The sequence below is a fragment of the Marmota flaviventris genome, chromosome 10 (assembly GCF_047511675.1).
Source record: "Marmota flaviventris isolate mMarFla1 chromosome 10, mMarFla1.hap1, whole genome shotgun sequence".
Classification (NCBI taxonomy): Eukaryota; Metazoa; Chordata; class Mammalia; order Rodentia; family Sciuridae; genus Marmota; species Marmota flaviventris.
In genome coordinates this window covers 19,489,327-19,516,940 of record NC_092507.1, presented here as the reverse complement: position 1 = coordinate 19,516,940, position 27,614 = coordinate 19,489,327, and the positions used below count along the sequence as shown (strand labels likewise).

The following is a 27,614-nucleotide window of genomic DNA, read 5'->3' as shown; positions in this document are numbered from 1 at the left end:
TGTTTGCTCCCCCTTCCCGGTCCTGCTTCCCCTGGTCTCTTACTGGCTTCTCTTTGGAGAATGTGCTTAATAATAAATCTCACCTGGGACTCCGCCACGTTTGCTTCTGAGATCCCCAGGTATCCGGCTGGCATGCCTTTACTCCTTATTGTATGCCAGAATCGAGGTGCTTTACAAAAGCTAGCTTTCTTACATCTCACAAACTCTGTGAAAAAAGTACATAATTTAATGTTTGTACACCTGAATGTTTTAATTAATTAGTTAATCAATTAATTAATTTTTGGTACCAGAAACTGAACCCAGGGTTGCTTAACCACTGAGCCACATCTCCAGCCCTCTTTATTTTTTTTATTTTGATACAGGGTTTTGCTAAATAGTTCAGAGCCTCGCTAAGTTGCTGAGACTGTTTTTGAACTCGCAATCCTCCCACCTGAATGAATTTAGACTCAGGAATCTGGGTAATTTCTCTTGGGTCACCAGGCATGGAGACTTATGCCTGTCATCCCAGTGACTGGGCGGACAGGAGGACTGCAAGCTCTAAGCCAGCCTCAGCAAATCACTGAGACCTTGTGATAGAGCACCCCTGGGTTTAATCCCTGGTACCAAAAACAGAAATAAACAAAAAACTCCTCCTGGGTCACACAGCTATTATAAGGATTAACAGTTTAAACCTACTCTTTTTTATTCTAAGATGTGTCTTTTTTTTTTTTCATGGACACAATATTTTATTTTGTTTATTTATTTTTATGTGGTGCTGAGGATGGAACCCAGTGCCTCACTTAAGCGAGGCAAGCACTCTGCCACCAAGCCACAACCCCAGCCCTAAGGTGTGTCTTTTTCACACATTCTCAATACCTCTTGAACGCTAAATTCAATGTCTTTCTCTTTGTGAACACTGCAAGAGAGGCAGACTAAGGTAAAATCATTTGGGGGAACTCTGATTTTTGGTGTTTATCTACTTATCTGGTGGATTCATTTGCCACTTTCTACAACTTTTAGATTGAGTGGCAAAAGTAGGTAAGAGATAAAAATGTCATTAGCCCCTCTCTCTTTTCTCCTCCTAAGAGGTTCCCTTAGATTAACCATAAATCACTCTACAACTGTGTGATCTTTGGCAAGTTTCCTCACCTCTAGACCTCAGTTTTCTTACCTTTAAAGTGGGGAAATAAAAACATAAATAAATAAATAAAAATAATAAAGTGGGGAAATAATACCTATCACGTAGGATAGGTTAGTGAAAATCACTTAGAATCGTGCCTGACTCAACCTGTGCACTAATAAAGGCTGATTATTATTATTATTTTATTGCTATTGCTACTTATAAATTGGTTTATGCTCCAGAAGGCTAAGTCCTTTTGTTCACATGTTCACCGTAGTGTGCAACCACAAAGACTCAGAACAATCAGACGCTGGCATTGAGCCACTCTTACAAGACCTGGATGTGACAGGCCGAGAGGGGCTGGTTGCTTCAGTATCAATATTGTTATTAGATCAGAAATGTTATTGAATTGTCCTCACAAGCCACAAGATTCAATTCCCTTTCTCTCTTGTAGTGACTTCTAGAAATACCATTATCATTTTTGCAAGGATATTTACAGAAACAACTGAGAAACCATACTCAGCCCCTTCCAATGCAGGAGGTCTGGGTTTTAGCTCAGTGGTAGAGCATTTGCCAAGCACATGGAACTGGGTTTGATCCTCAGCACCACATAAAAATAAATAAAGGTATAATCAGGATTCAGACTACAATACAGCTGGTAAATGCTGTGTTGTCATTTCCCCTGCTCAAAATAATGTTGTTTCTTACCTGTACCTGTCTGCTATACCCTATAGAGCCAAGGATGCTTGGTCTCATACACGTTCATAAAATTAAATGTTGACCTGACTGGTGATTCTTGAATTAAGATTTTTTTCCTTTGCAGCATGGTGACATGGACCAGAAAGAGAGAGATGTTATCATGAGGGAATTCCAATCGGGGTCAAGCTGAATTCTGATCACTACTGACTTGTTGGCTTGTGGGATTAATGTCCAACAAGTGTCTTTGCTTATAAACTATGATCTACCCACCAATCGTGAAAACTATATTCACAGGAGTCGCTGGCAGCAGTTGGTGATGAGATGGTGCTCAGAAATGGTGTTGATGTAACTTAGGAGACAGAATCATAAGCAAAACAGCACACTGTTTGAATAAAGAGCCAAATTGGCAGAGGGGGTCAATTTAGGAGGAAAGGTGTGGCTACAAACTTTGTTACTGAAGAAGACAAGAGGATTCTTTGTGACACGGAGTCTTTCTACAATAGTACAGTGGCTGACCTTATTTAATTCCTGGGATGAGATATATTTGAATTCAGTGCTGCTGTTGCTGAATAGGCCATTACAACGTGCATTATGCTTCTTTGGGAATATTTGAATCTTGTCTCAAAAATGCTCATAACGGATCAGAAATATAGATTTTGATAGCAAAGTGACATTAGTTGTGAGCTCTTGTGAGGAAAGTCACTGGCTTTATCCCCTTTAAGGTTAGACTGTTGGGGTGGGCATAAGAGATGAGGTCTGTAAAACATTTCTAGATTTCTAGAAATTTATTTCCTAGTTCTGTAGAAATGGTTGTATAGATGTTTGCTATCATTTAATCATATACTTGTGGACTAAAACATATAAGTCCTGTATAAAATCAGCCAATTATGTTAAACTAGCATATCTGCCTTTATTGTGTTTATCATTAGCCTGAATAGAAAGGCTTTAAAACTATTTTTTTAAGAAAGCATTTGAATGTATTTTGTTTGGTATTGTATTTATTCAATAAAGCATTTAATTAGTAAATAAATAAAGGTATTGCATTCATATACAGCTAAAAATATTAAAACAACAACAAATGTAGGACTGGGCACAATAGTGCACACCTGTAATCCCAGCAACTCTGGAGGCTGAAACAAAATAATCACAAATTTGAGATGAGCTTCAGCAAGTTAACAAGAACCTGTCTCAAAGTAAAAAAAAAAAAAAAAAAAGAAGGGACTAGTCATGTACTTCAGTGGTTAAAAAAAAAAAAAAAATGGCAAAAGAGTGAACTATGGTGGCACAGGTCTGTATTCCCAGCAACATGGGAGGCTGAGACAGGAAGATTGCAAATTTGAGGCCAGTCTGAACAATTTATACCACCCTGTCTCAGAGTAAAAATAACAAAAAGGGCTGGGGGTGTAGTTCAGTGGTAGAATGTCCCTGGGTCCAATCCCCAGTACCACCAGAAAAAGAAGAAATGTGTACAGATTCTTCTCCAAAGATATACGAACAATCGATCAGGATATGAAAGGATGCTCAACTTTATTTGTCATTGGGGAATGCAAATTAAAAACCACAACGAGATATCTGCACACATCCACCAGGCTAGCTATGGTTTAGATAGACTATAACACCAAATGTTGGTGAGGATGTGCAGCAGCTGGCACTTTCATATGTCTCTGACAAGTGGCTTTCTTCTAAGTACCAATTCAACTCCTTCCTCTACTCTGCCTACTCCAACATGATTTTTTTGTTTTGTTTTGTTTTGGTTTTGGTACCTGAGATTGAACCCAGGGGCGCTCAACCACTGAGCGACATCCCCAACCCTATTTTGTATTTTATTTAGAGACAGGGTCTCCCTGAGTCGCTTAGCGCCTCACCATTGCTGAGGCTGGCTTTGAACTCATGATCCTACTGCTTCAGCCTCCCGAGCCCAGCCACTGGGATTACCGCCATGGGCCACCATGCCTGGTCACTGTGACTTTTAAAGGGATCACATTTGTCAAAGGAGGAAGGGAGAAAGCATTGGAAATTCTGCTTGGGAGGATTTTGTGGACAAATTATAACTGCTCACACCCTGTTGGCTATGGCTCACCCACATGGCCACATCTGTCAACAAAGGAACATGGAAGTCCAGGTGAGTGCCCAGGAAGGAGAGGAAACTGACTCAGAGGGTACACAGTCAGAAGGGCTCACAGCGCTTAATAGTGAAATAATTACCATTGTCTGAACATCTGCTTTGTGCTCCAAATGATGCTAGGCACTTTACTTTATTAACTCAACAAATCCTCCACACCACCCCTTCAAAGCAGGCATGGATAGAGAAAAAGAGTGAGGTTCAGAAAAGTTGGTTAGTCTGCTCAAAGTCACATAGCTAGAGGGTGGTAGAGCCAAGGTTTAGAAATCTGGATCTGAATGATTCCAGAGCCCCATCCAGTTATGAGGTTGGGATTCCTTTCTACCTGTGTTCCTTATTTGTATTTATATTTAACCTTGCCTCTAAAACCACTTAAGAAATTATTATTCTATGTGTCCTCCCCGGACTTATTGCTTTGCACATAATTGGTGATGAGGTGTTTTTTTTTTTTTTTTTTTTTGTTAAATAATACATGTGCAAAGTGCTTTAAAGGTTTACAGATTACTTTCATATCTTTAAAACAATCTGGGGCCTAGGCATGGTGGTGCACGCCTGTAATCCCAGGCTGAGGCAGGAGGATCACAAGTTCAAGGCCAGACTTAGCAATTTAGTGAGGCCACAAACAATTTAGCTAGACCCTATTTCAAAATAAAAAAATATAAAGTGCTGGGGATGTGGCTCAGTGGTTGAACACCCCTGGGTTCAATCCCAGGTACCAAAAAACAAACAAAACCCAATCTGGAGCTGGGAATCCAGCTCAGTGGTAGAGGGCTTGCCTACCACACATAAGGCCTTGGGTTCCATCTCCAACCACAAAACAAACAAACGCTACCACAGGCCAGGCCTGGTGGCCATAACACCAGTGCCTTGTGAGTTTGAGGCAGGAGAATGGCAAATCTGAGGCCAGCCTGGACACCTCAGCAAGACCCTGTCACAAAATTAAATACAAAAATAGCTGTGGATGGGGACTGGGTTGTGGCTCAGTGGTCGAGTGCTTGCCCCGCACATGTGAGGCCTTGGGTTCGATCCTCAGCACCACATTTAAATAAAGTAAAGGTATTTTGTCCATCTACAAAAAACAACATATTTTTAAAAAGGGGAGGGGCTGTGGATGTAGTTCAGGGATAAAATGCTCCTGGATTCAATCCCCGTATCAAAAGAAGAAGAAGAAGAAAAGAAAACACCAAAAGAATATGGGGAAATAATGTGATTATCCTCATCTTGTTAAAAAACTTAATGCTAAAGAACAAACAAAACTAACGCTCACAGCTCTTTAGTGGTTTGCCTCAGATCATACTCTAAAAATAAGATGTAGGGCTGTTGGTGGAGCGATCGCCTAGCATGTGTGAGGCACTGGTTTCGATCCTCAGTACCACATAAATACAAATAAATAAAGGTATTGTGTCTATTTATAGCCAAAAACATATTTTTTTAAAACCTTTATTTATTTTTTTAGTTTTCAGCAGACACAACATCTTTGTTTGTATGTGGTGCTGAGGATCGAACCTGGGCCACACACATGCCAGGCAAGAGCACTACTGCTTGAGCCACATCCCCAGCCCCCAAAAAACATATTTTAAAAAATAAAAATAAGATGTAAGCATGAATTTTCATGCCAGGTGCAACGCTGGTATCAGCTCTCCCATTTTCTAACAGAGCAAACTTGAGTAGATAATTTAACCTCTTAAGGAAAATGAGTACAATCAAAACTTTCACACCCCTGATACTGGCAAAACATTTATTATGGTGCTTGGCATCCAATAAACTATTGATTTAAGGCTTTAAATTCTTTGACCTTCATTTGATTTATATTGTCTGCTATTCCATTTTCCCATATATGAATGGAAATAATAATTTCTAGTTAGTTGGCTTGTTCTTTGGCACTATTGACGGAACAAGGGGTACTCTACCATTGTACAACATCCCCAGTCCCTTGCAGACAGGGGTCTTCCTAAGTTGCCTTGGGCTGGTCTTGAACTTGTGATCCTTTTGCCTCAGTTTCCCAAGTAACTGGGATAACAGTTGTGCGTCACCATGTCTGGCTGATTAATTCTTTTTTAAGCCCCTCCGCAGCCTTCTGAAGATGGTTTGCAGATGAGGCATAATGAGGCTTCGAGAGGTCAGATGACTTGCCCGGAACACATAGCCGTGACGGCTGACATTGGCGTCTGACCTTGTTGTGCCTCCTCACCCAACCCCCTACTCCCTCCTGAGCTGAGACTCTCACCCCGTCAGATGCTCCGTGAAGCCCATGCCAAGGGCCTAGAACTGTAAAGCTCCATGATGGCAAGAGGAGTGACGTGGCCCCAGGCCAGCCCTCCTGAGATTCTACAAATGAATGGGTGACTCAGGCCCGCCCCAGCTTCAGTCCTGGTGCCCAGGTCAGGCATGTGTCATCCACCCTCCATTTCTCAATCAGCCCACAGCCCTGGAGGGAAGAGAAACAGAAGAAATTACCTAAAAAAAGAAGTCTCAGACTGAATCACAAGTATGAGCTATAACTCAGAGAGAGGTTCGGGGGGCAGGAGGGGGAAAGAGACAGACTTTATGAGAAGCTCCCTCTTCTCCTTGGAGGAGGATGCCGGTTAAGCTGGGTCTCTCCAGGCTGTGAGAGCTGGGAGGATGGAGTCTGTGCTGAGGGAGGTGGGTGCAGCCAGGGGTGAAGTATGTACTAGGTCCCAAGCGATGAGCTTCTCATGCTCACATCGTTTCACCTGCACCAAGAAGTAGGCACTACTCCTAAGTCCCACTTTAAAGGTGGGGAAATTGAGGCAGAGGGGTTAAATGGCTTGCCCAGGTCTGCAGGCAAGTGCCCAAAGCTGCACTGTAGGCCAGGATACTCAGACTTCAAGAAAAAAAGGTACAACTGACCCCACATCTGCTCTCAGCCACCGCTCTGGGGTCTTCCCACTTCCTGCTGCTGTTGGCTTGTCACCCAGGCTCTCCATCAGGGCCTGCAGTAGCTCTGTGGGACACTTAGGAAATGTCAGAGCAGCGAGGGATGGCAGGTCCCACTGACTCCGAGCCCACTACCCTCCGTGGCCACCTGCTGCTGCCTTCGCAGATGAGCTGGGTGGGGGCAGAGGCAGGAGGACATGGGGTGAGGGGCGCCTCTGCAGATGTCCCGGGGTGATGGACCACAGGTTCTTGCACTCACCTCTTGGGGTTTCTCTGCTTGGACAGGCTCATTGCCACCTCTTTTGCCTGCCACTAGAGGCTACCGTCTCTGGGGGTGGGACACACAGAGATTTCCCTCTTGCTAATGAGTCATTTCTCCCTTGAGTGCCCAGGAGTTACTGGGAACCCCCACACCCCCCAACAGACGGAAGCTGCTCAGACCTCATTCAAAGTGAGGAAGTTTCCAACCATGCGGGGGCTGCCTTGTGATGTGGTGGAGTCTCCGTTGCTGGCAGGATTCAAACAGAAACTGGATAACCATTTATGGAGGATTTCTGTAGTGGGCGGAGGTTGGGTCTGGGCCTTTAAGGCCCTTCTGAATATGAGATTTTTATGAGTCACTGTGAGATGAAATTTATCCTGTGCAGCAGGGTTGGATAGTGGGACATGTATGAGTTCGGAGCCAGATAGACCTGGGCTCAGCCACTTCCTTGGGGACTGTGGCTCGTTCGTCCCTCAGCTTCAGTTTCCTTGTTGTAAAATGGAAATGATAATACCTACCTCATGAGATTGCTTTGAATATTAGGGATGACATCTGTGCTCTGCCCAGCGTAAACAGGAATTTAACCCATTGTGCCTATGACAGCCATTAAACAAGTCACAGTCTGGTACGTTATTCGGTGGTCTTAAATTACAGGCTGAGTGAGAGAATTAAATCCATGTGTCAACCCTATTGCTAAATGTTTGCTTATATAACCTACATAGGAAACCAGCCTTTTTTCTGAGGGTACCTGTCTCCAAAATCATCCTGCAAAACATGAAGACAAGAGAGTAAAATGCAAGAAACACCCAGGGACGCTGCTGTCTGTGTGGACGATTGGGAATCCGAGTCGCTGGCCCACAGGGAATTATGTCAGCCCCTCAAACGCCCCCCTGTGGGAAGAGGAATCCCCTCCAAGCCCTTGACATGCCATTAGTTCCCTGATGTGCAGTCCAGCTGATGGGGAACTCTACTTTTTGAGACTGTAGGAAACTCCCCAAATCTCCCAGCTTGTTTTCCATTGTTAGCAGCTTCAGATTCTCCCAAGTAGTCGGGATGACAGGCGTGTACCACTGAACTATATCCAAATATTTTGAGACAGGGTCTCCTTAAGTTGCTCAGGTTGGCCTCAAACTTGAGATCCTCCTGCCTCAGGATCCAGAGTCTCTGGTTATAGGTGTGTGCCACCACACCCAACTGGAATTAGAACTTTTTTTTTTGTAATGAGGATTGAACCCAGGGGTGCTTAACCACTGAGCTACATTCCCAGCCCTTTTAAAAATATTTTATTTAGAGACAGAGCCTCACTAAGTTGCTGAGGCTCACTTTGAACTCAGGATCCTCCTGCCTCAGCCTCCCAAGTTGCTAGGATTACAGGCTTGTACCACTGCACCTGGCTGGGACTTTCTTCTTCTTATTTTTGTTCTGGGGATTGAACCCAGGGGCACTTAATCGCAGAACCACATCCCAGCCTTTTTTATTTATTTTTTTTTTTTTTAGAATTTTAATATTTATTTTTTAGTTATCGGCGGACACGACATCTTTGTATGTGGTGCTGAGGATCGAACCCAGGCCGCACGCATGCCAGGCAAGCGCGCTACCACTTGAGCCACACCCCAGCCCTTTTTCATGTTTTGAGATAGGATCTTGCTAAGTTGCTTAGTGCCTTGCTAAGTTTCTGAGGCTGGCTTCAAACTTGAGATCCACCTGCCTCAGCCTCTGGAGCCATTGGGATTCTGTAATTGAGACCAGACCCCCAATTGTATAGGAAATTTATGACCACCTGGTTGGCTGAGGGTAGGGTGGTAAACAGACAGCTCTGTGGAACACACAAGTAGGTCTTGGGCAGTCTCACAAGCAGAGAGGTAGGGTTGCACCCCTGAACGGTGACTCTCAGATCTCAGACCTCCAATGTGAGTTCTCTTCTGCCATGTTGCTGTGTCCCTGGGCAAGTTAATCTCCAAGCCTCAAATTTCTTCCTGCGTGTGAAATAGGATTGACCGTATCTTGTTCACATGAGGTTGTCATGAAATACAGCACTTGGCGCTCCACAAGGTGAGCACCGGCTTAGTAGGTGGGTATTTTGTGGGCAGGAGCTGAGGGATTGTTATTTGGGCATTAAAGGGAATAGTGACTCTGGAACTTGGGGACATCTGGTGCTGTAGTTTGAGTGCCCCCCTTTCATATGCTAATGATATTTGGAGGTGGGCAGTTTGAGAGGTAACTAGGATGAGATGAGGTCATGAGGGCAGGAAACCAATATGACATTAGTGGCTTTATAAGAAGTGGAAGAAAGGCCCAACCTAATGCTCTTGCCCAGTCTTGCTGCGTGATGCCCTCTGCCATGTGATACAGCAAGCAGCCCTCACCAGGTGCTAGGGCCAGGCTCTTGGACTTTCTAAGCCTCTAGAACCATGAGCTAAAAATGTGTGTGTGTGTGTATCCCATGCCCAGTGCTAGGGACGGAAGCCAGGGCCTCATACCTACTAAGCAAGGGCTCTACCACTGAACTACACTCCCAGTCCCTAAATTCTTTTAATAGCTTGCATTTCTCCCTGCCTCCACGTCCCAACCTCATCTTGTGCAAACTCCTGGCTCTGAGGTCACAGCTACATCAGCTCCTCTTGAGACACTGAGCATACCCTGCCTGTTTCCCTCTTGGGGCCTCTGTCCTAACTCTGCCTCCTGCTCTTCATTCAGATCTGTTTCTGGGTCACTTTCCCAGAGTGGCCTTCCCTGACCCAGTCTCATCCAGTTTAACTCTCCACATGTCTTCTGAGTGGCTGACCTAGGTTTGCAAACTGTCCCCGTCCCCTACTTAGATCTAAGACTTATTCTCTCCTGGCTCACCAGCATCTGCAGCAGGGCCATAACAGGTGCTCAGAAAATATTTATTGCATGAGGAAATATCATTCCCCTCTCTGAGCTCATTTGCCCATCTATAAAATACAGATAATAGCATAGTAACATCTAATTCATAGGTTTGGTAAGATTAAATGGGATATGGGGGCTGGGGTTGTAGCTCCATGGTAAAGCACTTGCCTAGCACACATGAGGCACTGGGTTTGATCTTCAGCACCACATAAAAATAAAATTAAAAAAATAAAGGTATTAAAAAAAAAAAAAAAGAGTAAATGGAATGTGCATGTAAGGCCCAAGCACAGAATCTGACACCCGTCACTGGTGGTAAATATTTTTACACTTATGATCATCCTGCCTCAGCCTCGGAGATGCTGGGATTATAGGTGTGGACCATCGTACCAGGCCCTGGCCCATTTCTTGTCCCTGCCAAAGCCCTTGACAACCCATAGCAGAGAGAGGGCAAATTCAGAGATGAGAAGTGGAGAAGAGCGTGCTTCGATCTGATTGTAAGTTTATTAGAAAGGCCATGGACAGATGAACCCTGAGTTACCAGCTGAGGAAGAAATGAAAAAAGCCCCTGCCCCTGTGGCCTGCACCCCTGGCCTCCGTGACCTCTGTCCAGTAGCAGACTCAATAGAAATCTGCCAAAAAGTGCTCTCCACGTCCTCTCCCTGGGGCGGCCCAACCTGAACGCAGGGGCCCATGGGTGGGCTGATGCGGATGCTGGTGCCTGGAGCCTGGAGCCAGCAGCTCTAGCCGAAAGTGGTTCTATACCCCTGGCAGAAGAGGCTGGAGGAGGAGCTGGCTGGGGAGAGAGGGAGTTCTGCTTAACAGTCGGTGGCTCTGCAAGGCGATGCCAGGCTGCCGTGGGGGATCTGCCAATGGCTCCAGATAACCGATTGTGGGGCCCCCAGGGTAGGACCCCGAAGCTGCTCCAGGAGTCTCAGCCTCAGAGAGCCCCAGCATGACGCAGTGTCCCTTCTGGGGTTGCACTGGCTATTTCTGCTCCCAGAAAGGCAAATGGATCTTGTAAAACTCCACGGGGGTTGACGCCATTATTTTCCTTAAAAAAGGTCAGAGTTTGTACAGTGAACTGATTTCCACCAGCAGAGCCTAAGCCGGAAGAGTCCGTCCTGGGGAAGGAGAAGGCACTTCTCACACCCTCACCGGGGGTGATCTGGGCTGGCTGCTTCCCGGACCCCTCGAGGCTCCAACTTGCTCTGGCCCCGTGACTCAGGCTGCTCCCTCTGGGAAGGATGCTGCCTCCATCAAGCTAGCACTGCCCTGCGGCCTGGGCGCCAGGCCCCTCACAGAGTGGTGGATGGCAGCTTCCTCACCCGCCGCTGGGCCAGGATAGATGACTCGATCGGCTTTAGCTGGGGGGTGGGCTTGGAGCTGTTGAGCGCAGAGTACGTGGCTGCCATGGCTCCCTGGGAGAGGAGGTAAGTCAGATGGTCAGTGAGGAGGTGAGCAGGGGAGGGACACTGCCCCAGGTCAGGCCAGCCCCTCCCAGAGCCCCACAGCCCACTATTTCCAGCCTTGGTGGTCCTTCATGGTCATTGCTCCTGCCTCCTCCATCAGAATGGAGGCTTCAGAGGTTGGTAGTTGTGTCCGCCAGAAGACTAGAGCCCCTGAAAACAGGACTGTCTCATTTCCTCTGTCCCACCTCCTGGTCCTGGGCACAGACATGGGATCTCCTGGTTCCACTACCCCAAGTCCTTGCACATATGACACCCTGGCCTGGGTAACCTGCCACCCTGCGGCTGCCAGCGGCTGGGTTGGCATACCTTCACAAGCTGCAGATCCTGGTGGGACAGCTGGCTCTGGGGAAGCTTGTCTTTCTGGGTGATCCATGGGTGCTGCAGGACCTGCTTGGCTGTGAGACGCTGGTGGGGGTCCACATGCAGCATCTTGGACACCAGGTCCTAGCGGCACAGGGGCAAGGGGGAGGTGTGAGGGGCAGCAGGGGAGAAATCATCTGTGTCCCGCAGATGGGGAAGGGGAAGACAATTGCACTGACCATCTCCCACCTGAACCCTTGCCCCTGCCCTGCGATCCTTTCTCCACAAGCCACGGCTTCCCCAGGCGCAGCCAGGGCGTTCCCCTCTGGGGGCCTCTGCTCTCCGTGCACTTCCAGGAGCCCGCTTGCCTTCCATGGTGGAAAGGGGCAAGAGCCTAAGGGCTGAGGCCGGGCAGACTCCGGTGAGAACCTGGCTCTTCCTCTCATCAGCTGAGGGCCCTGGGCAAGTCACTTCAACTCCCCGAGCCTCAATGTCCCCTCTGAGAAATGGGGGCAACAACACTGCCACACAGGCTGGTGGAAGTGGTGCTGCTTATGAAGGGCTCAACTCTGTTCGCACAGAGGCTCCCAGTGATAGGAACTGTCACCAATACTGAAAACTCTTCCCTCTTTGGGAAGGTCCTCTCCATGGGCAGTTGCTCTGCTTCTGCTCTGTGTCTGGACCCCCGGGGAGGCCTGCAGCCCTACAGCTCCCCTCCACTGAGCTTCCAGAAGAGAGGGGCTGGGATTGTGCAGTCCTCTGTCCCCCACAAGGGAAAGGACCATGAATGATCAGTCACCAAGTTACCCAAAAAAAGGGCCAGTCTGCCTAGGAAGCTTCCTCTTGGGAGAAAGGCTACAGGACACCTGAACTGCGAAAAGCCCTGGGATGGACCCTGCCCCTCCTCCAAGAGCTTAAAGACTCACCTTGGCTGTCTCCGAAACCGTGTTCCAGTTTCCCCCACTGAGGGTAAACTTCCCACTGCCGATCCGGGTCAGGATCTCCTCTGGGGTGTCACTGGGTCCGTTGGCAAATGGAGTGTATCTGGAGAAAAGCCCACACAGCTGGGTACAGCCTCTGCCCTGGAGACGGGAGGCTGCCCCTCCTGCTCAGACTGCATGCTTCAAGGTGCAGCTCCCGTAGGCAGGGCCTGTCCCCAGGCAGAGCTGATCTCCCCTGAGACAAGCACCAGCCCAGGCTGATCCCAGGACAGGAGTGGGGAGGGCCCGGCCGGGGCACTCACCCCGCCAGCATGGTGTACAGCAGAATGCCCAGGCTCCAGATGTCACAGCCTTCATCGTAGCCCTGGCGCTTCAGCACCTGGCAGGAAGGCAGGGGAGGGTGGTCAGTCCGAGGGGCAGTAGGAAGTGGCCACACACTCCCCAAAAGATAGGACAAGAGTCCCCGCTGTGGCTAGATCTGCCCTCGGTCCCTGAGTCAAAGCTATAGACACTGTAGGCCTGGACAGCGTGGGCCTCTAGGTGCGGCACAAAGCCTCCTGCTGTCCCCACTCACCTCGGGCGCCACGAAGTTGGCCGTGTAGCAAGGCGTCATGAGGAGCCCATTCTCAGCCCGCAGCTGCTTGGCGAAGCCAAAGTCACAGATGCGCAGGCACTCGGGGTTCCCAGACTCGTCCACGTACAGGATGTTGCTGGGCTTGAGGTCTCTGTGCACAACCTAGGGGCAGAGGGCTGGGGTCAGCCTCCATATGGGGAGGCTGCTAGGGAAAAATCTAGAATCCAGGAAGAAGGAAAAGGGCTACCACACAGGAGCCCTTCTCCTGGTGCTACTACTGCCTGCTTGAAATCTCAATGGAGCACCCTCTAAGGTGGCAGGAATTCAACCTGCCCAACACTGAACTCCGTAGTTCTCTCAAATCTGCTCCTCACATAGTCACATCCTTCCTGTTGCGTGGGTCCTTTTTCTTTTTCCTCTTACATTCCTTAATAAACCCACAGGTCAACTCTGTTGACTCTGCCATTAGAATATTTCCAGAGCCCAGTCATTTCTCAGCTCCTCAACTGGCGGGGCTCTGGTTCCCCACCATCATCCCCTACCCCTTGGATTAGGGCAGCCACCTCCTAACTGGTCTCCCTGCTTCTGCCTTTCCCCCTACAATGCGTCTCACCATAGACGCCGCAGCGATGCTGTTAAACGTACGTCAGATCGTGTCATCCCAGCTCAAAACCCTCCACGCCTTTCCCTTTTAAGTCCTCGCTAGGTGTGGTGGCATGCTATAGTCCTGACTGCTTGGAGGATCCCTTGAGCCCAGGAGTTCAAGGCCAACCTGGGGGGTTGTTTTGAAAGGAAAAATGACTAGCTAGGCCCAGTAGTGCAGGCCTGTAATCCCAGAGACTTGGGAGGCTGAGGCAAAAGGATTGCAAGTTCAAGGTCAGCCTGGGCAACTTAATGAGACCCTGTCTCATAAAATAAAAAGGGCTGGGGTTGCAGCTCAGTGGTAGAGCACCCCTAGGGTCAACCCTCAGTAACACACACACAGGTATGTCGCAATTAAAAAAAAAAAAAAGAAAAACTCCTTATAATGGCCCACATGGCCCCCCTGATCTCTCCCCGCCCCTCCCCCATGTCTCTTGCACTCTTTGCGGGCTCCCCCTTGCTGTATCTGCTTCAGCCACATCAGTCTCTCTGCTCTTCTTCAACAGGCCAAGCACACACCTGCCTCAGGACCTTTGTACCTGCAGTTGCCTCTTTCTAGAACACTCTTCCCTCATCCATCTACCTGGCTAATTCTCTTTTTCCCTTCAGGTCTCTGTTCTTATCAGTAAGGTTTCCCCTGAACATCCCCACAGAACAGCTCCCGGCCACCCAATATTCCTGAGTCTTCTTACTCTGCTCTGCTTTTGTCACACAGTAGCATTTAACACCATGGGACATAATATTTCATTTATTTTCTGAGTCTGCTCACTGGAATGTAAGCTCCATGAGCATTTAGCTCACTACTGATCCCAGCACTCACACTAGCTCCTGGTACAGGGCAGGTACTCCATGCGTCTCTGTTGAAGGAATGACTGGATAGCACTTACCCTGAGGCCATAAGCAAATGACTTTCCCCTGGATCCCGTGTGCTCCTCTGTAACCCAAGGGGGCCCGAACACCCCACTCTGCATGCTCCTCCCCCTCTGCATGGTTGTATTCATAGCCAAACCTCTACCACTTAATTACAATTCTCAGATCTCTAGCCCTGGCCCAGAACTTTCCTGAGTCCAGGCTCATAGATCCAGTTTCCTACCAGAAGGCAACTGCTGGATGTTTCACAGTCTCAAACTCAACCTATTCCAAATGCTAGACATCATGTTCTCACCCTCCTGCTCCTCCTCCCATGAGCTAATGGACTCCCTGGGGAATGTCAGAAACCTTCAATGGGCCTGGTGTGGTGGCGAACGCCTGTAATCCCAGTGACTCAGGAGGCTGAGGCAGGAGGAAGGCAAGTTCAAAGCTAGCCTCAGCAATTTAGAGAGGCCTCAAGCAAGTTAGCAAGACCCTATCTCAAAATTTAAAAATAAATGAATAAATAAATAAAAGAGCTGGGGATCTGGCTCCATGGTTAAGTGCCTCTGGGTTCAATTCCCAATACCAAAAAACAAAACCATTCAATGGCTCCCTAGTACCAGCAAGATACTGCCCTGGGAGGCTCAGCCTGCCTTGGCCTCATCACACATGGCATTGTCTCAGGCACTCTGAGCTCAGGCCACGCGGGCTCCGTTCACAGGAGTCCTAACCATGCCTGCCTGTGGAATGTCTAGTCACCTTGCAGTACCCAGCCAGGGACCAGCACAGAGCAAGTGCTAAGTGAGCTCTGTGCAATGAATGAAGGAATCACACCTCTGAAACATGCAGTCACCTTGCAGGTGACATTAGTTGAGTCCTGCAGACTGGTTGGCTTCATTGTTCCAATTGAACCCCAAGCACTCTGGCAGGTGCCCATGGGAAGGGCAGACTGGAGAACAGATGTGGCCCAGCACAGCCCGCCTCCAGAAGAAAAGGGCCAGACAGATGGCTGGCCCCGGTGATACACTGTGAGTTGCATCCAAGCACTGGAGGAGGCCCTTGGACTTTCTCCTTCCAACACGGTCACATGACACCACAGTGCAGGCCCCCAGAGAATGCAGGCTGTCTTCCCCAGAGTGCCCAGCCATGCTTGAGAGGCCAGGGATGCTTGGGACACCTGTACAGGTGATATTCCTGGTTTAAGAGGGTTCCTCATCATGATGTCACTGGGGCTATCCACCACTCCATTTTACAGAGGAGGGAACTGAGGCTCTGGGATGAGAATGGCCTTGCTTGTATAGTAAGAGGCAGAGGCAAGACCCAGGTCTGACTGTAATTCCATGGTCTATTGAGCGCAGCACAGATAACACTTTTGGGAAACAGGAACATGGATGTTTGTGATCTTATCCTGCCCCAACAACACAGAGAAATGACAAACTCCACCAGGTCTCATGGCGGTAAGAGAAGAACAGGGAGGCAGGGGGGCAGCTTGAAAAAGCCCTGCAGGTGGTTCTGCGACCCGACCCTCAGGTGGGGAGTAGGGAGATGATGTGGTCTCCCATCTCACGGTACAGGAAGTCACAGCAGGCTGGGTGACTGTGAGGGAGGCCAGGCTGAGTAGGAACCATAGCAGTCTAAAGGGACAACTGCTCTTGGTGCCAGTCGACAGTCACCGTAGAGCCTGGTTTTTTAAAAGCAGCCAAATCACTACACCTTACCAAACCAACCCCAAACAAAAGTCATCCCATATCGTGCTGGCCAAACAAAATATTTTTATAGGTTAAATGCAACCAGAGGTCAACGGGCCATGACCTCTGGCAGTCACAGGAAGGAGTCGGGCAGGCTGGAGTGTGAGTCTTGGATTTGCCCTCCATAGCTGTGTGGTCCACCTCTCTAGCCCTCACTTTTCTCAACTGTAAAATGGGGATGATAATAGTAATCAAATCCCTGGGTAAGGGCTAGAGATGAGGCTCAGTAGTAGAGCATCTGTCTAGCATGCATGAGGCCCTGGGTTTGATCCTTAGCACGGAAAACAAAACAAAACAAAATCAGAAGACATGCTGTCCAGAGCATCCAATCTTGTTCATGAGTTCAGAGCCCAGACTTCAGATTAGCTGTAAGGCTTCAGGCAAGTTACTTAAACCTCAATCCTCTCACTTGTAAAGTAAAGATCACGATGACACATTCTTCATCAGTTCCTTTTTTGTAACAATTAAGTGAGTTTAATATGCAAAGTGCTCAGAACCCTGCCTGGCCTATAGAACGTGGCAAGTGGCGTGAACTGCCAAGAGCAGCCCCAGGGACACTCCACCGCTGAGCTACCTTCCCAGCCCTTTTAAAGTTTAATTTTGGGATAGGGTCTTACTAAGTTGCCAAGGCTAGCCTCAAACTTGGAATCCTCCTGCCTCAGCCTCCTGAGTCACAAAGATCACAGGTGTGTGCCACTGTGCCCGACAGCCCCAGCACCTTTATCACCATCAGTATCCCCAGCAGATGTGCATTCGGGCACCCCTGACAAATTGTTCTGTGTGAATCATCTGGTTAAAGACAGAGCCAGGGGGCTGAGGTTGTGGCTCAGTGGCAGAGTGCCTGCCTTGCATTGTAAGGCACTGGGTTCAATCCTCAGCACCACCTAAAAATAAATAAACAAAATAAAGATATTATGTCCATCTATAACTAAAAAAAAAAAAAAAAAAAAAAAAAAAAAAGACAGAGCCAAAGCCTGGTGTTGGCTCTATTGAATCTGCATCTCAAAGGCTGTTCCTGGCATAATGGGGACCTTATGGAAACAGACAAGATGGAGTCTGGAGACTTTCTCTCTCTCTCTCTCTCTCTGGGGACTTTTCTCTCTCTCTCTCTCTCTCTCTCTCTCTCTCTCTCGTACTGGGGATTGAGCCTTGGGGTGCTTAACCACTGAGCCACAACCCCAGCAATTTTTATTTTTTATTGTGAGGCAGAGTCTCTCTAAGTTGCTTTAGGGGCTCTCTGAATTGCTGAAGCTGGCTTTGAACTTGCCATCCTCCTGCCTCAGCCTCATGAGCTCCTAGGATTACAGGCGTGTGCCACCATGCCTAGTAGTCTGAACTTTAATAGGCTTTACACATTAAACAAAGAATGGCTATAAAATAACACGAAAGGAGCAGACAACCCAATTTTAAAACATGGACAGAAGATGGGATCAGCCATTTCAGGAAAGAGGGCATTCAAATGGCAATATGCATGTGAAGAAGCATCAACTTCACCAGCCATCAGGGAAATGTCAATTAGAGCCATAATGAGATACCATCCACACTTATCAGAATGACGACTTAAAAGATGGAAAACATTGCTGGGCACAGTAGCACACACCTGCAATCCCAGCAACTCCGGAGGCTGAGGCAGGAGAATTGCAAGTTCAAGGTCAGCCTGGGCAACTTAGCAAAACCCTGTCTCAAAAACAAAAAGAAGGACTGGGGATGTGGCTTACTGGTCAAGCACCCCTGAGTTCAATCTCCAGTGACCCCCGCCACACACACATAGGGATCCCAGAGGATCTGGAGCCCCAGTCACCTTTTCCCATCCCTCAGTTTCTGTTGGATTCCCATCTTATAGACCACAGCTACTCCAGATGCCAAATCAACCCAGAGAATGCCCTCCAAATATTTCAATAAGAACAGCTGCCCAGGGGCTGGGGCTGTAGCTCAGTGGCAGAGCACTTGCCTAGCATGGGTGAGACACTGGTTTCGATGCTCAGCACCACATAAAAATAAACAAATAAAATAAAGAACAGCTGCCCATTTCCTCATCAGTTGTCTCTGATATTTGGAGAGGGCCAGACACATTGCAGTTTCCTAAAGTCAACTCCTAGCTTTGGGAAAGATACAATTTCCTTCAAGTGGTTCCTCATACTTGGAACCTGCCTTGTGGAAGGGACTCCCTTTGGAGGCATCTCCTGCTCTAGAAAACTCTTCCTTGCTCTGAGCTTCGGGCAACCCACTGGTAACTCACTGCCATGGCTTTGTCTCCTAAACCCTCTTGGAGGTAACTTTAACTAGTACTCACTTGACAACAAAACAGGAAAAGGAAACACACTCACTCTTTGATCTCACATGTTTGATCATTAGTCTGTTTGCATTGGCCATTTCAGAAACCAAAGCCACTTCAAACAGGACCATTAAAAGCACATGTGGTAACCAAACTGAAGCTTTGAGTATGAGGTAAAGTTCCTTTTTATAAAAGAGTTCCTGCTAATCAATCACACTTAGTCAGACAGCACCATTTTTGTACACCCTAGTGAAATAATTGATTCAAAAACCCTGAAAGGAGGAAGCCATTACGTGAGGCTCTCTACAATGAGGAGATAGGCCTGTTATCACCTGGCGTGAATAATGGGGGGCAACACAAGGTCATGTGCTCAAAGCACTTGCACCTCATGGAGTGGCCTCCTGCTGATTTTGTTTTGTTTTGTTTTGCCCTATCCTGTTATTATTGTTTTGTAGCAGAATGGCCAATGTATTATTAGGTAACTGCAGATATTTAGTTGTGCACAAGAGAAGTTAGTGTACAAGTGCCAATGGGACATATGACTCTTTTGTTTTGAATAAACACTTGAACACGACTCAGGTCCTATGGCATCTGGACTCCAGGTCTGAATGGAGGAACAGCCTTCCCTGTGCACCTGCAATGATATCACGATTCCCACCCCCCCACCCCTGCCAGTAATCAATGTATGGAAATAGGTGCCAATGATCGAACATGGTCACAATAGGTCCCTTTTCTAGACTTTTCCTTAGTCCTCTACAGACATGATCTGGCCAAGATAAACACAGTTGGAATTCCTTGAAGGTCAATGATTCATAATAGTTAAGTATTCTACATGATTCTCTGGGATCCCAGATCCCGGCTTTCTGAACTTCTCCCATCCCACCAAAATTTGAAGCTACATCTAAATAAGACTCTGGAGCAAGCTGGGTATGGTGGCGCACGGCTGTAATTCCAGAAACTCAGGAGACCGAGGCATGAAGATCCCAAGTTTGAGGCCAACCTGGGGAACTTAGCAAGACTCTGTCTCAAAATAAAATTCAAAAGGGCTGGGGGTGTGGCTCAGTGGTAGAGCACTGGACCAGCATGTGTGACACAGTCCTGGGTTCAATCTCCAGCAATTAAAAAAAAAAAAAAAAGGCTTTAGAGGAACTTGCAGTTTACAGGAAATATGAGCAATAGAGAAATAACATAAATGATGCCACCAGGAAGTAAAAGACTTATTCAGAATGTGGGACATTCTACAGAACAACTGATCTCTTCAGCAAGTAAGTGGCTTACAAAAGGGAGTTTTTACTATGCAGGTGACATGGGTATACACATTTAACAAAACTCATCAAATTGTTCACAGAACATCTACCTCATGCAGATTTTACTTCAGTTTAAAAAGAAGACTTGCACGCACAAGGCCCTGGGTTCAATCCCCAGCATCACAAAAAAAAAAAAAAAAAAAATCCCTGTGCTTTAATTTTGGGATGGGGTTGTGGCTCAGTGGTGGAATGCTCGCCTAGCATGCATGAAGCACTGGGTTCGATCTTCAGCACCATATAAATGTAAAATAAGATACTATGTCCACCTAAAATTAAAAAATAAATATTAAAAAAAGAAGAAGACTTGGATAGAACAACTAAATGAAATAAATGTGTGGACTTTGCAGGGATTATGATTTCAATAATATCCAATCATGAAAAGAGATCAGGATTTCAATTATAATACCCAATCATGAAAAGACATTTTTGAAAGAACAGGAGGGAAAATGTTTTTGTGAATTTATATGAAAACAACTAACTGCTAATTTTGTTAGTTGGTTGAAAAATAATGTCCACTGTTTTTAAAATTACAGATATATGGGCTGGGGTTGTGGCTCAGTGGTAGAGCACTTGCCTAACTGAGTTTGATTCTCAGAACCACATAAAAATAAATAAATTAAATAAAGGTATAAAAAATTACAGATATATGACTAAGATGATGTGAAGTCTAAAACATGCTTTAAAAGACTTTGCTTATAGGGCTGGAGGTTTAACTCAGTGATACAGTATCCCTGGGTTCAATGTTCCAGTATCAAGCAAAAGCAAGACTTTATAAGCCTTTGCAGGTCAATGTCAAAATGCCTGTAACTTCCTTTCAAATGCATTTTCCAAAATACATATATTAAGGGAAGCTGAGGTAGGAGGATTGCAAGTTCAAAGCCAGCTTTAGCAACTTAGTGAGACCCTGTCTCTAAATAAAATATAAAAAAGGGGATGGGGGAGCCGGGGCTATAGCTCAGTGGTAGAGCACTTGCTTAGCAGATGTGAGGCCCTGGGTTTGATCCTTAGCACCACATAAAAATAAATAAATTAAATAAAGGCATTGTGTCCACCTACAACTTAAAAAAAAAAAAATTAAAGAAAAAGGTGGGCTGAGGACGTGGCTCAGTGGTTAAGCGCCCTTGGATTTAACCCCAGGTACAAAAAAATAAATAAAAATAAATTAAAGGTTGTGGCTCAGTGGTAGTGCGCTTGCTCAGTGGTAGAGGCACTGGGTTCGACCCTCAGCACCATATAAAAAGAAAAAACAAAAACCTAAACAAATAAAGGCATTTTGTCCATTTACAACTATAAAAAAATTTTTAAAAAGATACACTAAATCTAGAGGAAAATGAATTTCATTATATTATTCTTTGACCTTTTCTATAAATTTGATCTTTCTTCTCAAAAAAGTTGAGAAAAATACTTCAGCAGCAACAAAAAAGAAACAAAGGAGGGCTGGGGAGGTGGCTCAGTGGTAGAAATTTGCCTAAAATGTACAAGGCCCTGCACTGAAAAAGAGAAAAGGAGGGAGGGAGAGGTGAAAAGAAAGAAGTGGCAAATGTTAAGTACTGGGGCTAGTTGCCCAGGCTGGTCTTGAACCCCTGGACTCCAGCGATCCCCCAGCCTCAGCCTCCCTAGTGCTAGGAGGTGTGCTCCACTGGGCTGGTTTTGACAAATCTTGAGTTTGGGTGTCGAGCACTCGGGTGGTTACATTATTCTTCTTAGTCCTGCGCGTGTGTTGGGGTCCTGCCTCCCCGCTTACATGTGGCATCTACTGCTAGCCAGCCCTGAGAGTGGGAAGCTGCACGCTCAAGAAAAGTACTTTGCTTCATCCCACAACCACCCCACGATAAGGCAGCTCCCACAAGTCTGCAGAAGACCGAAGGCTCAGAGAGGCCAGATGGCTTTCCCAACTACATGCGCAAGTAAGATGAGAAGCCATGACCACAGCACAGTCAATTGGATTTCAGAGGTTACATTCTTTTTTTTTCCTGCTTGGTGCCAGGGATTGAACCCAGGGGCACTTTACCTCTGGGCTACATCCCTAGCCCTTTATATAGACATTTTTTTGAGACTAAGTCACTGAGACTGGCCTCTAACTTGCAATCCTCCTGCCTCAGTCTCCCGAGTCACTTGGATTCCAGGTGTGCACCATCTCACTCAGCTCAGAGCCTACATTCCTAATCTCACAGACTGATTAGAAGTACCCCAAGACATCACCCCATCCAAAGAGAAACTCGGTTAACTCACAGTCATACAGAACTTCTCTACCTTCCGCTCTGCGCCTTGGCCCAGAGCCACGTAGTGTTTACTTGCTTTGTGTGCAGCAATAAAGGCCACGTTCTGCTCTCTGGCCCTACACCTCTTCCGCCCACTGCTTCCAGCAGCATTTCCTCCTGCATCCATTTCCTGTCTTAGCAACTGGTCCGCAGCCAAATTCACCCCTTGGAAGGCTTTGCACCTCCCTACAGGGACCCTGCTGCTTCCCAACTCAAAGCCCACTCTTCCCCGCGGCTTCCACCCCCACTCCTCAGCCTGACATCCTGGCTCCACTCTTCTCTGGCTGTGGGGTCTTGGGCAAATGACCTCACACTTGTCACCTTACCTGTAAAGTCAGGCCAATAACTACAACTAACTCAGGGGTGTGAATTGAGGTAATATAGGGAAACCTCACCCTACGTTAAGCCTTGGCATAGCAACTGGCACTGAACAAACTGTTCCTTTCTGTAGTTCGGCTTCTGTCTCCCTTAACATCCATCCACTCACCTACACACCTGTCCCTCGCGTCCCCTCTGTCTGTCTGGCTGGGTGGAGACTGGCACTCCTGGGCCAGACCATGGTTCTTCCACTGGGTGGATGGCATGACCTTAGGCACTCTCTGCCCCTCCCCAAGTCCACACTCACCCCCTGTGAGTGCAGATACTCCACAGTCTTGCAGATGGTGTGCAGGACGAAGCTGGCCTCCCGCTCTGAGAAGAACTTCTGCCTCAGTATCTTGTCCAGCAGCTCCCCACCCCGCATCAGCTCGGTCACCAGGTACACGTGTTTGCCATCATCATACACCTGCGGAAGACCTCGCCATCAGGCCCCTGTCCCCAGTGCCAGGCCTGGGGGCTCAGTCACCAGCGCCCAGCAGGGAAGCACGACACGAGCCTCCTGCAGTGTTCTGCCCTGGCTGGACCCTCACCCATCCGGACCCTGTCCTCCTGGACGAAGTGGTGCCGGCCCTGGTCCCTGATGAGCAGGGAAGCTCTCAAGAGAATGTCCGAGTCTCAAAGAGAGGACACTTGGGACCCAGAGTGCCCCTGCCCCTCTATGTGCACTGGGAGGAGGGTGAGAAACCAAGGCATGACCTCCCACAGACAAATCCTAGCGTCAAGGATGCCAGGCCCCGGCCCAGCCTCGAGGACCTCCACTCACGTCTTTCAGGGTAATGATGTTGGGGTGCTGCCCGTACCGCAGGAGAATCTCAATCTCTTCTGAGGGGTCCCGCTTGCTCTTATCGATGACCTGAAGAAAGTGGGAACCAATGGCATGTCAGGGGGATAGACTCCAAGATATCTCCCTGCCCTGGGGGCTCTCCTTCAACCATCCAGAGCTTCAGGCACTAACCTTCCCCGCCAAAGGACCACACCTACATTGGCCTCACCCCCAGCCCAGCAGCCTTGGCCAGGATGTGGTCAGGAGGCCCACCTTGACAGCATACTCCATGTTGGTGGCCTTGTGAACGCAGCGCTTACACACGGAGTAGGAGCCCACACCAATCGTCTCCTTTACCACATAGCCATCACTGAAAACCAGGTTCTTCCCATGGAGTTGCTGCAAGAGACCAAGAGACGAGGCTAATCCCTAGCTCCACAGTGCCAGGGGTCACCCCAGTACCAAGGCCTTCCTGCATGGAGATGGAGTAGGGGAAGAGCCAGGAGCCTGGGGCAGTGCTGGCTGTGTGACCTTGGAAGGATCTGCCCCTCCTTGGGCCTCAGTTTTCTACTCTATACAGTGGACACACTCACTGCCTCCTTGCTGGCCCACGGTGGTCTACAGTCAGAGGGTGGTGGAAGGGTGGGCAAGAGAGTCAGAACACATACTGAGAGGTGCATGGTTCTGAGAAGCCTGGGCAAGCCCAAGGGGGTGCAGAAGTGCTGAGCTGGATTCCAGCTCTGCCACTTTCTGCAGCTTTGGGTAGGGAGCCTCCTGTTTCAGGGTGTCACAGCCCTCGGCGTGGGGTATCTCAGGTTCTGAGACTTTAACAATAGTAAATGCTCACACAGTGTCCCCCGTGTGCTGTGTGCCGGGCACTATTCCAAGCACAAACATCAGGTGGCCATGTGTCACCTGTTGCTCTCATATCCAGTCTGGTTTAATATTTGTCTTGGACAAAGATGTCCCAGTTTGGATAATAAATTACAGTCATCTTAACTTTACTTATATTAGCTCAGGTAATCCTCACAGCAACTCTATCATTACCTCCATTTACAGATGGGAAACTGAGGTCTGGGAAGACAAGTGTCCCAGCCAAAGTCCCTTTACCTTGGAGGCTCTAGACCCAGGCAATAAGATCTGGAGTTGGCATTTCCTTTGTTTTTGGTACTGGGGATTGAACTGGGTGCTCTACAACTGAGCTATATCCCTGGCCCTTTTAATTTATTTTTTTAATATTTATTTATTTATTTATAATTATATTTTTTAGCTGTAAATGGATATTTTTATTTATTTATTTATTTATATGCAATGCTGAAGATCGAACCCAAGGCCTCACACATGTGAGGCAAGTGCCACAACTCCAGCCCCACATTTATTTATTTTTAATGTTTATTTTTTTAGTTGTAGTTGGACACAATACCTTTATTTATTTTTACGTGGTGCTGACGATCGAACCCAGAGCCTTACAGATGCAAGGCGAACATTTTACTGCTGAGCCAAAACATCAGCCCCTTATTTATTTTTATGTAGTGCTGAGGATTGAACCCATTGCCTCACATGTGCTAGGCAAGCGCTCTACCACTGATCCACAACCCCAGTTCTGCCCTTTTAATTTTGAGAGAGTCTTGCTAAATTGTCAGGCTGACCTCAAACTTGTGATCCTCCTGCCTCTTCCTACCCAGTAGCTGGGATTACAGGTGTATGCCACCGTGCCCCCACCCAGAGTCTACATTCTTTTTTTGGAGAGGGTACTGGGATTGAACTCAGGGGCACTCGACCACTGAGCCACATCCCCGACCCTATTTTGTATTTTATTTAGAGACAAGGTCTCACTGAGTTGCTTAGCACCTCACCATTGCTGAGGCTGGCTTGAACTTGAGATCCTCCTGCCTCAGCCTCCTGAGCCACTGGGATTACAGGCGTGCACCACGGCTCCTGGCCAGAGTCTACATTCTTGTCTCTCAAGTCTAAAACTCCCATGAAGCAGCGTAACATACAAACAAGGGATAAATGTGGACAGGCAAGTTCCCTGCCACCCAATCAACTAGGGCTTCAACAACCACTTCCCAACTCTACCCTGGGCATCCCCTGGCATTTGCCCTGACCCTGGTCTGTGCTAGGAAATTTATATATTCATGTTTCCATCCAATGATGAGAGCCACTGTGTGAGGCGGCTTTATCAGCCCTGCTTTATAAATGGGGAAGAAGATCAAGGTGCTTGCAGGCCTCTGGCTCACCCAGGGGCACTGGGACTTGACCCAGGGTTGTGCAGCTCCACAGCTGTGCCCTTAGCTGTTCTGCCCTGTGTCTTCTGGGTGGAAAAGAACAACTGAGCAGCAGTCCCCAGCCTCCCTCACCTGTACCACCGAGTGCAGGGGGGCCTGTGTGGCCCGAGGTTTGCCATCGTCCTCCATGAGGCCAGTGGCCACGAAGCTGAAGCCACGGAACAGCTGATGGGCACCAGCACTCGGGGGGATGCCTGGGGAATCTGTAGGGGTGGAAGGAGGATATGAGCCTAAGGGGGTACCCATGACCCTGGAGCAGCCCAGCACAGGGAGACCATGGAGGTCCTGCCAGTCGCAGTAGCTAGCCATGGTGGGCCTTAGGGGCCCACCCACTCCAGGCCTCAGCCCATCTGTTCACAGGTGTGTAGAGCAGCCAGTCCCATCGCATGGGGGACCTAAGACTCTCTCATTCAGCTTCCAGCCCACGCCAAGCCCAGGCCAAGGATCCTGAGTGCTTCCTCCCTGGCCTCCTGGCCTCAAGTCCGCCCCATTGGGTCCATCTTCTGGACGGCAGCCAGAGGGAGGGCTCCAACACAAGCTTGCCTGCACCCTTCACATGTCCCTGCTGCCCCCAACTCCTCAGTGTGGCAGCTGAGACCCTGGTGGTCTTGGCCTCCTGTCTCCCTTTTCTGCTGACTGCCATGCTGGGTCTCCAGACCCTTAAAAGGGTCTCTGTGCCTCTGTGCGTGCCAGTCCCTCTGACCAGATGCTCCTTGTCAGGGGGCATCCGCCCTCTAAGGCTCAGCTCCCACGGCCTCCCTCTAAAAAGCCTGGCTGTCGCTGCTCCTCCGGCCCCTTCTCCTATGAACCTCCCTTCTAAAAATGGCCTGAGCTCCATGAGGCAGGCGGGGTGGGTCTCTTTCACCACCATTCCCCACAGCTGGCACATGGCAGGCACCTGGTATGGATTTGTCAGACAAGTGAATAAAGATGAGGTGGATCACCCAAAGACGTGCTGAACTCCCTGTCACCAGCAGTGTGCAGGCTAGAGTAGAAAAGCACCCCCTTTGCTCAAACATCTCAAAACTCACACCCTCCCCTCTGTTCACTGCAGAAATCTGGCCAAGAATTTACCAGGCCCCCTCCCAAAGTCTCCCCTCTGGCTTCCTGCAGCGACTCTTGGGAATGAGTAGGGCTGGGGCTGAGCCCATGTTCCTGATGAGTACACTGAGGTCCAGCAATCAGGACAGCCAAAGCTGATGCCCACGCTTGGCCCTGGCCTGTGGGCGCTGTCACCTCTGCTCTGCCAGACTGTCTCCACCACGGCTTTGCTGGGTCAGATTCCTTATCTCTGACGTGCACAGGCCTGATGTGTTGAGTCCTCCCAGTGGGCGGGAAGGCACCTGGGGCAGGGGTCCTGCTTTTTCTATTGTGCCTTGGCCACCCACACAACTCGCTCTCTCACCCAAACACAAAGAGGCCCACAGAGCCCCAGAGTGGGAGAGACAGGCGGCGTGAGACAGGGACAGAGTCACAGTCCCACAGAGGCAGACACTCATGGCCTGTCTACCCACATGGCCAGGCCTCCCAGAGATCCTAACCACCCCCGTGCCCCAGGGCGCCCCATTCCCTGCTTCCCTCCTATACCAGCCCCAGGCTGACAAACCAGACAAGGGACGCACCCTTGGGTGTGCGGGATGTGAACTCAGTGTCAAAGTAGAAGGTGTCGTCAGGTTGAGCCACAGCTGGCTTGAAGGGTGGCTTGATCTCACGACGGTATAGCTTCTGCAAGGTGGGGTGGGTGCTCTGGTCACCACGGTGCCCCCACGTTGGCCCAGCAGACAGTGGCATAACGGCTTGCCCTGGGGAGGCCAGCCCTCACCCCAGGAGCGTGCCTTCACCCTTTCCTCCATTCCTGAGGCCCT

General features: G+C 48.5%; 1 protein-coding gene and 1 non-coding gene across 6 annotated transcripts in view; one reads left to right on the top strand and one right to left on the bottom strand.

The window, feature by feature from the left end:
* The first annotated feature begins 1,729 nt into the window (after positions 1-1,729).
* LOC114094566 (small nucleolar RNA SNORA63) lies at positions 1,730-1,859 on the top strand. The gene has a single exon (XR_003583073.1). It is a non-coding gene; the product is annotated as a small nucleolar RNA SNORA63 (small nucleolar RNA).
* An 8,574-nt stretch (positions 1,860-10,433) lies between these two features.
* Rps6ka1 (ribosomal protein S6 kinase A1) overlaps positions 10,434-27,614 on the bottom strand; it is a 41,445-nt gene continuing 24,264 nt past the window's right edge. For all 5 annotated transcript variants that reach the window (XM_027937131.2, XM_027937132.2, XM_027937134.2 and 2 more), the window contains 10 exons: positions 27,372-27,474; positions 25,822-25,952; positions 23,735-23,860; positions 23,462-23,551; positions 22,946-23,104; positions 13,236-13,397; positions 12,964-13,040; positions 12,647-12,764; positions 11,727-11,864; positions 10,434-11,369 (listed from right to left, as the gene is read on the bottom strand). In XM_027937131.2, the coding sequence (XP_027792932.1) occupies positions 11,247-11,369; positions 11,727-11,864; positions 12,647-12,764; positions 12,964-13,040; positions 13,236-13,397; positions 22,946-23,104; positions 23,462-23,551; positions 23,735-23,860; positions 25,822-25,952; positions 27,372-27,474 (1,227 nt within the window). In that variant the 3' untranslated portion in view covers positions 10,434-11,246. The remainder of the gene's footprint in view (positions 11,370-11,726; positions 11,865-12,646; positions 12,765-12,963; positions 13,041-13,235; positions 13,398-22,945; positions 23,105-23,461; positions 23,552-23,734; positions 23,861-25,821; positions 25,953-27,371; positions 27,475-27,614) is intronic.